The following is a 15,310-nucleotide window of genomic DNA, read 5'->3' on the forward strand; positions in this document are numbered from 1 at the left end:
GCCTCAGTGTGACATCCTTGGGTAAACCTGCAAAAGGAAATGAAACAAGTGAGAACTTAATGACACGAGAAGAACCCAAATATTGCTCACTTGGGGAAGGTAATCTCACCATGGGAATGGGCCTCCCACCGGCCCTTCGAAAGTTCGCACCATGAGCACTCAGAATATGGCCTTTGTAACACGATGCCCTCGATACACTTCTTGAGTTGAGGGACTGCATTCGGGACCCGAGCAACAGCTGCACCACCAGAAAACACCGATAAGAAGGAAGGAAAAAAGCGTGAAATGAAATTTTACTTATGTGATGTATTCTACTTCTCGGGGAACAACCTGCGCTCAGTTGAGATCAAGTCCGAAGTCCTCACTCGAATAAAACGGCTTAGCCAGCCTCAATCCCGATCTTCATCAGTACTCGAGAGTAGGGTTTACTAGCCCGATGCGTGAGCTTGATCAGTCCCTCCACACAAGATTCGGGGACAGTATAACGCATGAGGTGATCAACGGTGAACGAGCATCAATCGATCTTGCTCACGAAGAATCGAAGAATAATCACGATCCTCCAGAATGAAGGGTGAATTTGACCGAGGCATACCTCGTATATTTTACAGAAGTAGATGATGACCGGATCCAATGTGCCCAGTGTAAAGGGATAAGTGTAAACACTTAAGTATCCCTCGACGTGGGTGGTGATATCTTCATCGGAATCGGGAACCACCACATGCTTGTCAACCCAATTGCAATCCTTTTTGACCGTGGGGAGGACTTCTTCAGTGATCAAGTATATGTATCTCGAGACCTCCTCACACTAGCCTTGTACGGGGGAAGGTTTTTCAACCTTGAAATTGGCAGCCATCGAGCATCCTCCAGGGACAAACATTTTTAATGGAGGTTCCGATACTGGTTCCTCAACAACAATACACGAAACGGTCTCCTCGATAGCCGGCCGCGAAGTAGAAGGAGTTTCTTTTTGTGGAACAGTTTTTGAAGTCTTCGCCATTTTCTATTAAAATGGAGGAAAAATGGTGAAAAAGAGGAAGTTAAAGGAGTAAACTTGATGGTTTGGGATGAAGACGAACAAAAGTTCTTACAAAAGATCTAAAAAAATGAGGATATAAGTTCCAAAAAGTATTGAGATTTCTAAGGTACAAGGGTAGAAGGTTTGGATGTAAAGTTGAATGAACAAAGGAAGAAGTATTTATAGTAATTCAGCGGCGATTCACATCCATAAATGGTCGGCCGACGGCTGACATGCATGCAATGCCATTAAGACTTGACTGACGAGACGTTTTTTTGTTTTGTCATTTCTGTCGCGGGATATCAAAGTTAGAATCAGAAGCTTATATCGTTTCTCGTCATCTACTCTCCGAAAAATGAGAGGACTATCTGTATACGGTCGAAATCTAGCTCACATACGACATGGTAGGTCAGGCTCGGAACATGGCAATGAAGGACTAAAGATCGACCCCAAGTCCCACCGGGTTAGAACCCGAGGTTAGGATGGGCGCCTTCAAGAATATCGAGGCCATGATCCCAGAATTGACCCTGGCCCTGAACGAGCTCAAAGAAACATTGATAGCATAGCCAACAGAAGACCGAAATATCTGTGACCGGTCGAATATTACAACGGAAATCTCGGCACGTATCAATAAGGAACTAACAATCGGCAAATCAAGAGATTTTTTACCTTTTATAGAATTGTACCTAAAGTAGGTCTCCTCTACTATGTAAAGGGGGTTTGATAATTCGTTTGGGGAGGGTAATATACATTCCAAAACAATACATTATTATTTTTCTCTTGAAGCCCTTATTCTTCTGTTTCTTGATACTGATCAAAGTGTAGTTTGAGTATGACTGACCTTCTAAGATTGTAACTGTTCAATTCGTGTGGTTTGAATTTACTTTATTATTGTTTATTTCAATTACAACTTAATTTACCGCTTTGTGTCAAGTTAATCCGTATATCCTTAAAACCACTTACAATTCAATTGTTATCCGATTTTGAGGGTAAATACTATTATAATTCTAATCGGCCTTATTGGCGTCTATGTTGGATTTCCTAAATGATGATACTTTATTTAGATGATTGCGGTGAGAATAATGAACTTTTTATGCAGTTTAAATAAATATTTCATTTGGATATCTATTTTTGTAGGAAAGAATAAGCATCTCAACTTATAGACTCAATGGATTTGGATATTATTTTTTCAATCCGAAAATGTCATATCCAATCCAAACTGCCCACCCATATATTTTGCCATTCTATTGTATTTTCTATTGTGTGAGCCAAATTGCTCCTTGGTAGTCCCTATAAGTAGGGTGTTCGTCGGTCGGTACGGTACGATATTTAGATATTTCGGTACGGTATTTTCGGTATTCGGTTTCTTAAAATGCAATACCAATACCGTACCTAATTAAATTCGGTACGGTTCGGTTTTTCTTCTTTCGGTTTCGGTTTTTTCGGTTTGGTAACTTTGATTTATTCGGTTCGAATACTAACTAGTGCATAGAGTCATAGACTGTAATATTCTAAATTAACGTACTCAAAATTACAAAACTAAAAATATTTGTTGACAAAAGTTTTGTCCAAAACTAGCAAATACCAACTCAGAGAGAGGAAACTGTACATAAAAGAATAAATTTGATCATTAGAAATGTCTTGTTACTTGCTTAGAGTTAATTGATGAACTTAGAGAATAAAGAAAAAAGTAAAATTTTAGATTTTTATATTTATGTTATAACTAATAATATGTATTGTGTAATATAATATATACTTCGGTACAATATCAGTATTTCATTTTAAAATACCAAATACCATACCTAATACCAATATTTTTTAAAACTTAAATCAAATATCATACCGAATACCAAAATATCGAATACCAAATACAAAATTTTTTGATTTTGGTACGGTAATTCGGCACGGCCCAACCTATAAGAACCATATTTGTTTCCTCGAATTAAGCCAAAACTAGACAGAAGTCGAAATTTTGAGGAACAATATAATTTTCTCAAAATTGAGGGACTTGTAATAAAGCCAGCAACGAATTAAAGAATTCAAACTCTACAACTCAGTGCTAGCCCTCTGCGAGTACACACTACAGAGTACAGACTTGAAGATTCCTTTGTCCCTAGAAATCATCATCCCACCATTTTCTCGGCTTCCTTTTTCTTCTACCAAAAACCCATATCCATCTCCCTTACTCATGGTATGGAGTGTTAAAAGCTGGATTTGTTTTTTGTCTAAGCTGAATATCTTGTCCATGTCCAACTGAACCCCTAGTTAAAAACTGTTGTATGTAACGACGTCGTAAAGTAGCCATCAGTGTCTAGTCCTTTACTTTGTTGCACCTATTTAGCATTTCTTTCCTGTGGGGTAAGTGTTTTTGCTATTAGAAATCTCCAAAAATCTTTACTTCTTTTTCTTTTTTGTTTTTGATTGCTTGTTGTGACCTTAACTGCAAAGGCATACAGTTCCTGTTGATTATTTTAAGGTTTTAAGTGTTGTTCTAAATTCCTGTTTCACAAAAATAGAATCTTGATTTGTTTTAATTTAATGAAACTTTGAACCCTTAATTCCCGGTGTCTATTCTAATAATAAGCATATTTATTTCAGCGGGAATCTTGGTTCTTGTTTGCCACTTTGGTACAATCATATTCTAACAGTGCCATTGGATTAGATCTTTTAATCAAAATCTGAAAATGGGCGAGGGAATGAAATCTGCAGCTAAACCATCTTCAAACATTTCTGAAATCGTCTCCAAATTTGCCAAAGTTTGTAAATTTAGGTCCATTGGGGTCTTCACTTCTGAAAACCTTGACAATAATCAACATGAACTGTACCTGAATAATGACAACAACTTTCCCAAAGTGGTTGAAGAAAGCAGTAGTGAGGAAGCTGGATGTGATGCTATTAAAGTTGATCCTCAGAGTGATGCTAAAAGATCTGGTCGGATTGACCAAATCTTGAAATTGTTTGACACTGTTTCAGCATTGAAAGTAGCTTATGTTCAGCTCCAAAAAGCTCACATTCCTTATGATCCTGATAATATAAGAGCTGCTGATGGAGTTATTGTCTCTCAGCTTGAGTCGCTGTGCAAGATTAAGCTATCGTACAAAGAGCGGCAGTTGAAGGATTTGAACTCGTTCTCAGCCACTTCAGCTCTCTTGCTTGCAGAAATTCAAGTTAAAGAGAGACTTCTGGACAAGTTGAAATCCCAACTTAAGATTAAGGAGTCCAAGGTTGTTAATTTTCGACAAGAGCTTCATGATTTGGAGTTGAGGAACAGGAAGATGGCTGAAATTTTGAACAAGAGTGTAAAGGAGAGTTCGAGAATGCTGAGTTTCGCTTCCTTTGAGGCCACTGTTGAAGCTGTGTCAAAGGCTGTCCATGATTTTTCCAAGCCATTAATTGCCTTGATGAAAGTCTCAGACTGGGATCTAGACAAAGCAGCCGAGGCAATTGAAAGGTCCGTTGTGTATTCGAAGAGGTCGCACAAGAAATATGCTTTTGAAGCTTATATTGCTAGGAGGATGTTCAATGAATTCTTGCCTCAATCTTGCAATGTCGACAGAATTATGAAGCTCGATGATCCAATTGATGCCCTGATTATAGATACACAATCCGCTTTTGCCCAATTCTGCAGAGAAAAGTATCTGTCCATACTTCATCCTATGATGGAAAAATCTTTCTTTGGTAGTGTCGACCATAGGACATTAGTAAGCAACGGGATGCATCCCCAAACACCATTCTATCGAGCATTTGTGAAAATGGCAAGATGTGTCTGGATTCTGCAGGCTGCTGCAGCTTCAGTTGAACCTAGAGGTGAAATATTTGGAGTGAAGAGAGGAAGTCATTTCTCCAATATGTATATGGAGAGTGTGGAGGAGTTTAACAAAGATGTTGTGCTCAATCTTGGGCATGAGAAATGTAGAGTTGAACTTATGGTCATGCCTGGGTTCCTAATTGGGAACACAGTTATTAGGTCTCGAGTTTATCTCTCGAATATGGATGAGTGATAGTGGTATGCATTAGGAGAAAGTACTGTTACGTCGCTGACCTGAACTCTAGGAAAAATCTTTTGATGTTTTGTCAGTTTTACTGGGGATTGTTCTTAGCAGTTGCAGCTTGCAGAAAGATGGGCATGTACTCACAGATAGATCCTTCAGCTTGTATCTTTGAGGTATTGCCTTCCTATATCCCCATACTGTTATAAGCAGTTCCTTGCCTTTGAAGTTTGAAGTGTAAATATAATACTCCGCATTTAATTAGTTTGCTTGATCATTTTACATTTTAATCTGCACCTCTCATCATTGCAGCTTGTGGTCTTAATTTAAGAAATTTGAGATAACTTTAATCTTTATTTTCAATATCGATGTGTTTGTCTAGTACTCTAAGCGACAGGACAACAGTTAGCACAACTGTCCAATAATCGAGAGTTTCATCATACTTAGTTTCTCTTCATAACTAACAACTAGATTGGTGAATGTCTATTCAACGGGTTTGTCTCCCTAGACCCCACTTATGAGATTACACTGAGTTTGTTGTTGTTAGTAATTAGCTGTGGGGGCTGTTTTGAGGAAAAGGTGTAGTGGTGGTCATGAATGTGATTGAAATAATGTATGTGATGAACTTTTTAAATCCCCTGGTTGTTGGGCTTGCTGCTTTTTGCTATTGCTGTTACAGATCTGCAAATACATACATAGAAAGGGCTGTAAAGACATAGGTTGTGCTCAAACGATAAGATAAAGCAATTTCATTATAAGTCACTTGAGAATGTTAATGTCATCCTCATAGCTATTCGAAAACAAATCCCTGCATAGCTCTCCGTAGAATCTGCACACCAGGTCAATGAAGACGGGGCTTTTGAGATTTTTCCAACAGTATAACAATTCTTCCACATCCGCCAAGTCCCTCATTTTTCCTTCTTCCACAATCATTTCCACCAGATAATTCTCAAAGCTTCTGCATGCATCTTCTACATCATCCTGAACTGATGCTTCTTTTTTAGTGGCTGTACTCAATCTAACGTAAGCTGGGGTGAGGGGTGAGGGAAAGGGTGCTTTGTGATGTTCTACTTCTGAGAAACTCTTGAGCTCCATGACTTGGTCCTCCTCTCTCCCTCTTCTTCTTAGAGAACGAAAAACTGACAGAATCTGTGAAGATCGGTTCCTACGTGTGCTTTTATCAGTTTCGTGTACTGAACGACGAAACTTAAGTCTACTTATAAAGAGGGGCTTTCTGAGTCTGAACTTGAAAAGCCTAAGTATTTTCTTGATTGGATTGACAAGCTTGCATTTGAAGGGACCTAATGCTTTCACTTTCATGGTTGAGGAAAGAGTATGGATGAAGCAATGATTTGTCTATTGCTGTTCTGAGACAAATATGTGTTTGTTGAAAGTTTGGTGTTGTTGGGGATGAGGTGTGAAGGAAGGATGGTAGAAGGGGTACCCCTTTTTCTAATGATGAGTTGTGGTCTACACGTTTCATGTTTGAAGTAAAAGTGGTATGCATGAAAGAAATGTCTTCAACTCACACCTGATACATTTAGTTGTTTACCCAGCCAAAAATTGTTATTGATGGTCTCCCATGAAGTAAGATTTCCATAATTGTCAAAGTTGAGTTTGTTTGGTGAGAGAGGGTGGTTGTTACATCTAATTGAATATTTAATTGGGTATAAGCGAAATTGCGGCTTTAGAGTTGTGGATAACAGTAAAAGTCTTTTGCACAACACGCTTAAGGGTGTGTTTATGTTTTGTTGGATTAAATATTTTGAAAAATATATTCCTTAGAGACACATTTTCCTTTTATTTCTAGAAGTGATATCCCTATGACAAGGGAAAATAGTTCCTGGAACTCTCCAACTGATGATTTCAACCCTTTCATCCCTTCCCCACCCTCTGCACCCCCTCTCCCCACATAAGGGAAAAATATTCTTTTGACCATAGTAAAGTGACAAAAGCTTATATACAAGATATGTCTTGCATTCAATTATTTGGCGCACATACCATTCAGGAAAAATGTTAGATGCAGATAAGTTTTTTTCTGTTCAAATGCTTATACTAAAAAAAAAAATGCACAAGTGGCCACCAAGGGCTAAAACAAATGATCCTTGTTCACTTAGTAAACGACGAATCACTACCAGCAGAAAACAGAGACTTGACCATTGGCAAGGCTGAAGTTACTCGTCTCTCACGATCTTCTTCATGAACTCTTTTTAAAATTCATTTCATCGTGGGTCTAACATTTTCCAGTAGTTACTCTCTGTGGGATCTTATAGGTTGGGCCACTGAGAATTACCATAATAGCTGAACTGGCTGTTTATTTCCATCATAGGTTGGATATGTAAACAGGCTTACATAGATAAACGGCGTGAACTGTCTAATTTTTGAGCCGCTAATTAATGTCTAGTCACCGCTTGAAGTATACAGTCACCCCTTATAGTAACAACATCCTTATATATGTTATAAACAGTAACAGAAGAAGAGTATTGCAGATAAAAATAGAGAGAGAATTCTTATTGATTTGGGATGAATTACAATGGAATAAGACCCCTTTATTTACAGGAAAAGAGTGATTTAGCCATCAAGTAAAATTCCTACAATCCCTCTAAAATATAGACATTCACCTTAAATAAAACTCTATTTATAACACCCCATTTGAATGTCTATTCAACAGATAATGTGCCTCGTTAAACCTTAACTAAAATAAAACCCAGTGGGAAAAGAATTCCAGTGAACGATAAAGAGTACACATATCTAACAATACGCCTTTTGGTTGTCTCGTTAAAAACCTTGCAAGGAAAACTCAATGGGACAAAACATTGTAAGGGAAAAAGAGTAAAACACATATTAACTCTCCCTGATGAGAACATCAATTCAGATATTTGAGTCTTTGCATTCTAATCTTGTGCACCATCTTCAAAAGATCGTTGGTAGAGATTTGATAAACAATCAGCCATATTAACTTGAATGAATATGATGCACCTTGAAATCATCATTCTTGATAGATATGTAATATCTTCATATAATGTCGTAGAATAGCCTTTTCAATAGAGATATTCTCGCTATCACATTATCATGCTTATAGTTATAACAAGATACATATGTTCACAAATTACACTTAGGATGTAGTACTTCATGAACAAAAATTTTATATGGTTTAAGCAATTTAAATCCTTCAGGATTGTCATATAAGTTAAGTCATATCAGCCATATAAATGGACTTTAGATTTACATCAAAAGTTTTTATGTTATGCTAGACATATAAGATAGATAAAGGTGATTGCACACACCATTGACTTTATATTTCAAGTGTTTGAATTGCAGGTCCAAAACTTTATGTCTTTCATATAAAACCAATTCTACTTGAATCGTTTCTTCAGACTTAAGGTTATATATATATATATATATATATATATATATATATATATATATATATATATATATATATATATATATATATTGTCACGACCCAAACCGATGGGCTGCGACAGGTACCCGGTATCTTACTCAACCGAGTACCAACGTAACGTCTCTTTCTTATTACATTATCATATACACATGACATACGGGCCTAATAGGCCAACATGATTATTTATAGACTCAAGACATCGGCCGACAAGGCCGTACAATCTTTCACGTACATGATATATGTCTACAAGCCTCTAAGAATACATAAATGTCATAAAGGTCGGGACAGAGTCCCGCCATACCAAACAATACTCGTCTAAATAATACCAACCAAACAAGCAGCTCCGAAGCAAATGGAGCGCACCAACATCTTCCGTTGAGCTGATAGCCTACATGGAGGACTCTCGACCTGTCTATCGGGACCTGCGGGCATGAAACGCAGCGTCCCCAAGCAAAAGGGACGTCAGTACGAATAATGTACCGAGTATGTAAGGCACATAAATAAATCCATAAGAGACATGGAAGAAATATAGAGTACATGACTCAGCCTGTAAGTCTGAATAACTTTGTAAATCATAAATTACTTTTAGCGTCATGCATATGCATATGAAAGTCATGTCGTGCATAGGTACATGTTTCATAACATCATCAGCCTCTAAGGGCATCCCATCATATCATATCGGCCACTGTGGGCAAAATCATCATTGTGTACTAGCTGATCAAGTGGTGGTGCGTATATAACACCATAATCTTTCCCATATCCCATATACATATATATACATACATATATACGTGTATATAATGCCGTTTTAATACATACATATATACGCATATATAATGCCGTTTGAATCATATTTTAGCCACTGTGGGCAATATCATCATCATATACCAACTGATCAGGTGGTGGTGCGTATATAATGTCGTAACCTTTTCCCATATCCCATATACATATATTTACATATATACGCGTATATAACGCCATATGGTCATGGGTCAATGCACATGAATGCAATGCATGAAAAGTATGTCAATAAAATCATTCGGAATGTCATAAGACCATTTTGCCTCTTGAGCAATATCATAACGTAACATCTTTTCAACTTTCGTATTTTTCTGAGACCCATGAACAGATGATAAAATATTATGACATATGAAAATTAAAGAACATAGATATTTCTAATACTTCTATGAATAGAGTCACTTATGGAATTTGTGCATTTGCACGTTTCGTTCGTATCGTATGGATCATGCCAAAAGAAAGAAGGGAGAGCCTTAACATACCTGCTTCTTGAATTGTTTGAACGAATCTGCTTCCGCAAAAATATGGACGAAATTATGCTTGAATCTCTTAAAATTTTGAAACGGAATTTGGTGGCTTCTTCCGAAATTTCAATAGAAAATTTTGAATTGTTGGAGGAAATGATTCTGCCATTCACGTTTTGTTGGTTTTGAATTTTTGGAAGGAATTTGGATTTTCACATTTTTTCTTAAAGGCAAAAGGTCTTTGAAACCTATCCAAGAGTCGGACCAAGTGACTTCCTAATCATTTGTCCAAAATCAATTCAATACTTCAAGTCTTTCCTTTAAAAAAATAACTTATCTTCATGAGTCATAAATGACTTTACACGTTGGTATCATACTAAGAAGATATGACTCTTAGTCATATGCTTAAATGATGGTGTACTGCCACGTCTTGGTTTGGGGGAGATGATTTTATTAATTTTATCCACCTATTAGTTAACCGAGTAATATTTCGTTACCCGATAATTAATCTATTATTCGCATAATTTAAGAATTATCACAAATTAGTTAAAATTCTATTTATTTTCAAAATATTTGATATATACTTTATATATTACACTACCATGGTCATATGGTACCTTGCATGGTATTAGTTTATAATTATCGGGTATTATCGCTCGACCCGTATTTTATTCCAAATTGCCCATTTTCAACGAAACTCGTTTCTTCGACTTGCTTCCCCTTTCACCTTTAAGAATTTACTTATTACTTGATTGAAATAGCATAATCCTTATAATCTCCAAATAATCTTTTCATTGGACTGATGTCAGTTACCTTATGACAAATTCAACGTACAACACTACAGGGTGCAACATCGTCGTAATGTAGTACTGCGGGACATGAAACCTCACTTCCAGCTCTCATTAATTTATTTATGGCATACTTTCATGTACGAAAATATGGGGTGTAACATCATTCCCCCCTTTGGAACATTCGTCCTCGAATGTTGACTGATGCGCTTATCGTCCTCATATCCCATAGCTCTTGCTAATAGTTTAGTAGTCCTTTTTCCATCTAGGCAACTGTTCTGTGAATAAGTTCAAAGGCTAGGGCATTCCCCCCTTTTAAGCCTCTTTCTCACACCACGACTTGTAGTTGGAATCCTTCTGATCTCGTAATTGTTGCTACCTTCTATCATGCAACTTTTACGACTCTAACTTTGTATGTGCGGCTATGCGACTCTTCTTTTCTCTTTCCTCCAGCTTTTAACCAATCTCTAGGCTTCACTTTATGAACATATACAAAATTATGTCAAGATGTCCCTCTGGGCATCATTAGCTTTACTATATCTAAGTAGGTCATCCTATACCATAATTCTTACTTCGATTTATCGTTACTGAAGTCTGCAACCGAACTCCAGGTTACTCTTGTTGTTTATCTTATATGCATAAAGCTAAATCCTTTAACGCTTCTTCATTACTGTTCATCTTAAGGCTGATGGCCCAGTCTCATCTCGTACTTTGCAACTTTTACCCCTCCATTATTGATTCACCTCAATATTTTTCTACAATCTACCATTTGAAGACTTGAAATTTCTTACGTAATGTATTGCACTAGGGCTTACATTGCATTGAGGAATATTTGAAATGATTTTCATAATCGTATTTCATAGTATCTCAATGTGATTCACCTTATGGGGGTATCTTAATTTCATGCCGCCAGCGAAATCATTTCTCCTTCTATTTTTTTTTTTTAAAATCTTTATTCAATCGAAGGCCCAACCGTCATCCTATACCTGTCACAATTATACCCTCATTTTATTACCAGGTCAGCATTTCATTCCTTCTAAATGCTATTAATCTTAGACTCCTTTGAGTTCATTAAGGCTATAGTGAGCTTCGTATAATTTAGCGAAACCACCTGCTCTTCTTGTTTTCATGAGCTTAATCTTGAGGACTTATCCATTTTCGTTACCTTCTCACTCACCCTTTCTTATCCTTACTCTTGTCTTCTAGAATCTTGTCACTTCACCATATAATGGCTTGCTACCTACACAACTCTATTTATATAACTTGCAACCTTTCAACTTGCTTGCATCATAGATTTCCTTATGTCATTCTGGGACATCAAGCGAGACATTACATCGTCTCTAACGCTTCTTTACTGTCTTAATTAGCCTCCTCGATACCTAGAAACCATAGGCTATGAGATATGCCACTGATTATGTCACTATCATTCCTGGATATTGAATCCCAGGACTTCTAGACTTCTATCCGAAGTATGGACTATTCACACATTCTACCTTTGAGTATCTCGTACGCTGTTCACCTTTACCTTACTTACCTTAAAATCTCGCATCGTATCTTCTATCTCTTTCATGACCTCCCTTCCACATAGGTATAATTCACGTCCATAACTTGAAGCTCTATTATAATACTCGCACCTCTGGTACATACACAATCCGGTGGGAGCTTCATACTGACTTCTTATGAGGCTGGTACTTCTTCTAACTGGCTTCCTTGTAGAGCCATTATAGATTATGGTTGTTGTGTTATTTCCCTGGAACATATGATATTAAGAGTGATTCTGTCATGTTTTCCATCACAACTTCTATAATTTTTCTAAGTCCAATAATCAGACTACTGATTTACTTAAGTGATGTAATCCTTTAGTTTCCTCTTCCTTCTGATCAGCCTTTACGTAGGCTTAAGCTATCTTCCGATCGGTGGCTCATGGTATCAGTTATTACCTTAGCCTTTCATGGGCATTATGGAATATCCGTGATACAATCTTCTAACAATTCAATCCTTTGTCTATGCCCCGGGCTCAATTCTTTCTTTTAACGTATACTAGAATCTTCTACGGCTGTATATGATGCAGGTATTAAACTCCAAACTCTTAAGTGTGTTCATAACGTCACCAACTCGGGATCATTGATTGAATAATTTCTTTTGTTCCTTCTTAGATTTCTTCAATGTAAGCTACCTTTCCTGGTCTTTCTGCCCCTTGTTGCGTGCATACTTAGCTTATCTTAGTTCTCATGCATGCTATAGTTTTCGTGCAACTCATATGACCTTCGAATTTTGCCTTTAATTAATTTTTTTCTTCCCTTTCATTGTCCATGGTAGGGGCCACTTTCCTTTGGAGTGCTTACAATGTTGTTGTGAGACTGTTGTTACACGACCCTTTCCTTTTTAGGTCGTTGTGCTTAGGTTGAAGCCTTCTTCCTTATTTCCTGAGCTAGTCTTTCGTTACAGTACTTAGGGAGAACCCTTGATTCCTGTAAAGTTGTGAGCTTATTATGGACCTTTTGATGTCCTTCCTTGCCTATAATTATTCGTAGTTGCTTACCTCTATGCCGTTGTGCTTGTAGGGTTGCTTCTGAACTGATATTTTGACTGTCTCCCTAGTGGCACTCTCTTTTATTCCTATAACATTCATACGGTACCTTTAACTACCCCTACTCTTGTTTAAATATATCTCACGTATTATAATGATATTCTTTGAGGCTGAATTCTCTTTGTTGGTTTATACTATGTTTATCTTACACGATCTGATGACTCGTCTGTAACCTCCTGTTTAGCCATAACTGGGATCTTCCTAACCAATTACTAACTACTCGTTAGCCTATTATCATGTCAATGTTCCTCGTAATCTTTCTTGGGTTACTTCCTTTGTCTTAACTTACGTCTCGCACTAACTCCTTATTTATTAATAACATCTCGGGTAGGAACCTTTACTTCCTCTTCTTGACATCGTGCTTGCACAATATTCTTGAATCGTAGCGTATCTGTAAGATTTGGATAAGTGCCCTCTCATTCCTCTTTCATTTATTGCATTCTTCCTTTACCATTCCATAGTCACTAGAACCCCTTTATCTTGACTTAATGCCACATCACTCCATATCCCCCCTTTTGGGTTGTACTAAGAGCTGAAGCCATGAGGATCTACCTATAGATGTTTTACCTCTTCATCTTTGGCTTCGTTTCTCAAACATCAATGATCCTTACTTGCCTTGCGACAATCCTTCTGTACCAAGGATGAAAAATTCCCTTACTCGCGAGGGTGACACTTAATGTAACTGGTACATACAGTTCCTTAAGCTTATCTTTGCTCACATTGCTTGCTCTAAGGAAGCATCTCCCTGAATGACCATCCTCTGAATTCATCATGAATTTTCTTTTGTGGTCCATTCTATTACATTCAGAACGAAATCTGAAATTCCCATGATGCGGAGTACTTTCCAATCATTCAGTCCCTAATTCATTTTTAGTTTATCTTATTTACCAGCCCAAACTGATTTCTATTACTCTGGGGTCTAACTTTTCCTCTTGGTAATTGCGCTAGAGTTGCGAACTTATTTCTCGAAATGAGGACATGGCTCTATGGCCTATACTCTTTTGTTGTCCTAAGGCCTGTCACCCCTCGTCTCTTCCTTCACTTGACTATAGATTTTGTAATATTGTCATCTTTTGATCTACTGTTGTCATCCATGTACCACATCTTACTCATAATGCTTCATTAACTCTTTTCATATTTCCCGCTAATATTTATGCCTATCACTTTATTCTGAAAATTCGAACAAGATAATTTTTTTTTTGCTTTTTTGCTTCCCTTTGCTCCATCCAGTGGCTCTTCAAGTTGCTTAACGTTCTTGCTTTACTAGGGACGCGAACCACACTAAGGTAATATGTATCCCTTCAAGGCTTATAGTGTATGTCTTTATAGTACTCATATCTGGCTGTACTATTTTAAAGTGTACCATCTGGGTGTCTCACAAAGAGATCTATTGGCATATTTGCAATTTCCTTCGGAAATGTCAACTGACACAAACAATTCATCGATCATATCTTCTTATACTACTTCTATTAACCCCCATATGACATATTTGGAATGGGTGTGACCAATTGTATATACCTTTGTTACTATTGAATATAACTCAAAAAGCTTATGTTCCTCTGTTTCAATTATAAACGTTGTTAACCTTCATTAACTGGGCACCTCGTACCCTTCTTCACCTTGCTTCTTTTACTTGCTAAAACTTGTATCTACCTTCCGATTCTCTTGTTCCTTTTTACCGTAAGAGTGTATAGACATTCTTTCCTTTGGAATCTTTATCAAGAAACTTACACATCTTAGTATACACATGATTTGCCGAATACCTCATATTTATTCATCCTAAGCATGATGCAAAAATGGAGTTCCTCTGACTCAACTCTTCCAAAACAATCTCTCTTTCCAACCTTCTTTCCGGATATAGGTATCGTCTCATTACAAATAGGATTTAGGAATTTGAATTCCTATGACTGAGCTCTACCACACGATCTTGAGTAAGAAGAAAGAGTGACAATCTTAAATGCCCTGTAGCCTTCTGCTTATAAGTGTGGTGCACGACACACCCATAAACAAGACTCTACTAGGCACGGCTTGTAGACTCCCTAGGAAATAACTACTCTGATACCACTTTTGTCACGACCCAAACCGATGGGCCATGACAGGTACCCGGTACCTTACTTAATCGAGTACCAATGTAACGTATCTTTATTATTACATTATCATATACACATGACATATGGGCCTAATAGGCCAACGTGATTATTTATAGACTCAAGACATCAGCCGACAAGGCCGTACAATCTTTCACGTACATGATATATGT

At 37.3% G+C, this 15,310-nt stretch overlaps 2 protein-coding genes across 2 annotated transcripts; one reads left to right on the forward strand and one right to left on the reverse strand.

The window, feature by feature from the left end:
• The first annotated feature begins 2,992 nt into the window (after window positions 1–2,992).
• Window positions 2,993–5,294, forward strand: LOC107803810 (protein GRAVITROPIC IN THE LIGHT 1-like). Its single transcript, XM_016627596.2, has 2 exons — window positions 2,993–3,373; window positions 3,614–5,294. The coding sequence occupies exon 2, from the start codon at window positions 3,700–3,702 to the stop codon at window positions 5,014–5,016; it is 1,317 nt and encodes a 438-aa protein (XP_016483082.1). The 5' UTR covers window positions 2,993–3,373; window positions 3,614–3,699; the 3' UTR covers window positions 5,017–5,294.
• Window positions 5,295–5,633: 339 nt separating this feature from the next.
• LOC107803811 (transcription repressor OFP17-like) lies at window positions 5,634–6,324 on the reverse strand. Its single transcript, XM_075223759.1, has 2 exons — window positions 5,768–6,324; window positions 5,634–5,685 (listed from the first exon to the last, which is right to left on the reverse strand). Exons 1-2 carry the CDS (start codon window positions 6,322–6,324, stop codon window positions 5,634–5,636), a joined length of 609 nt encoding a protein of 202 aa, XP_075079860.1.
• Between the last annotated feature and the right edge of the window lie 8,986 nt (window positions 6,325–15,310).

The sequence above is a fragment of the Nicotiana tabacum genome, chromosome 10, assembly GCF_000715075.1.
Source record: "Nicotiana tabacum cultivar K326 chromosome 10, ASM71507v2, whole genome shotgun sequence".
NCBI lineage: Eukaryota > Viridiplantae > Streptophyta > Magnoliopsida > Solanales > Solanaceae > Nicotiana > Nicotiana tabacum.

What these genes read in the sequence shown, in the direction of transcription:
- LOC107803810 (XM_016627596.2), top strand. Translation starts at nt 3,700, where the DNA reads ATGGGCGAGGGAATGAAATCTGCAGCTAAACCATCTTCAAACATTTCT.
- LOC107803811 (XM_075223759.1), bottom strand. Translation starts at nt 6,324, where the DNA reads ATGAAAGTGAAAGCATTAGGTCCCTTCAAATGCAAGCTTGTCAATCCA. An exon ending in GATGACATTAACATTCTCAA is followed by an intron (nt 5,686 to 5,767) that starts GTGACTTATAAT and finishes ATGTATTTGCAG; the next exon opens with ATCTGTAACAGCAATAGCAA.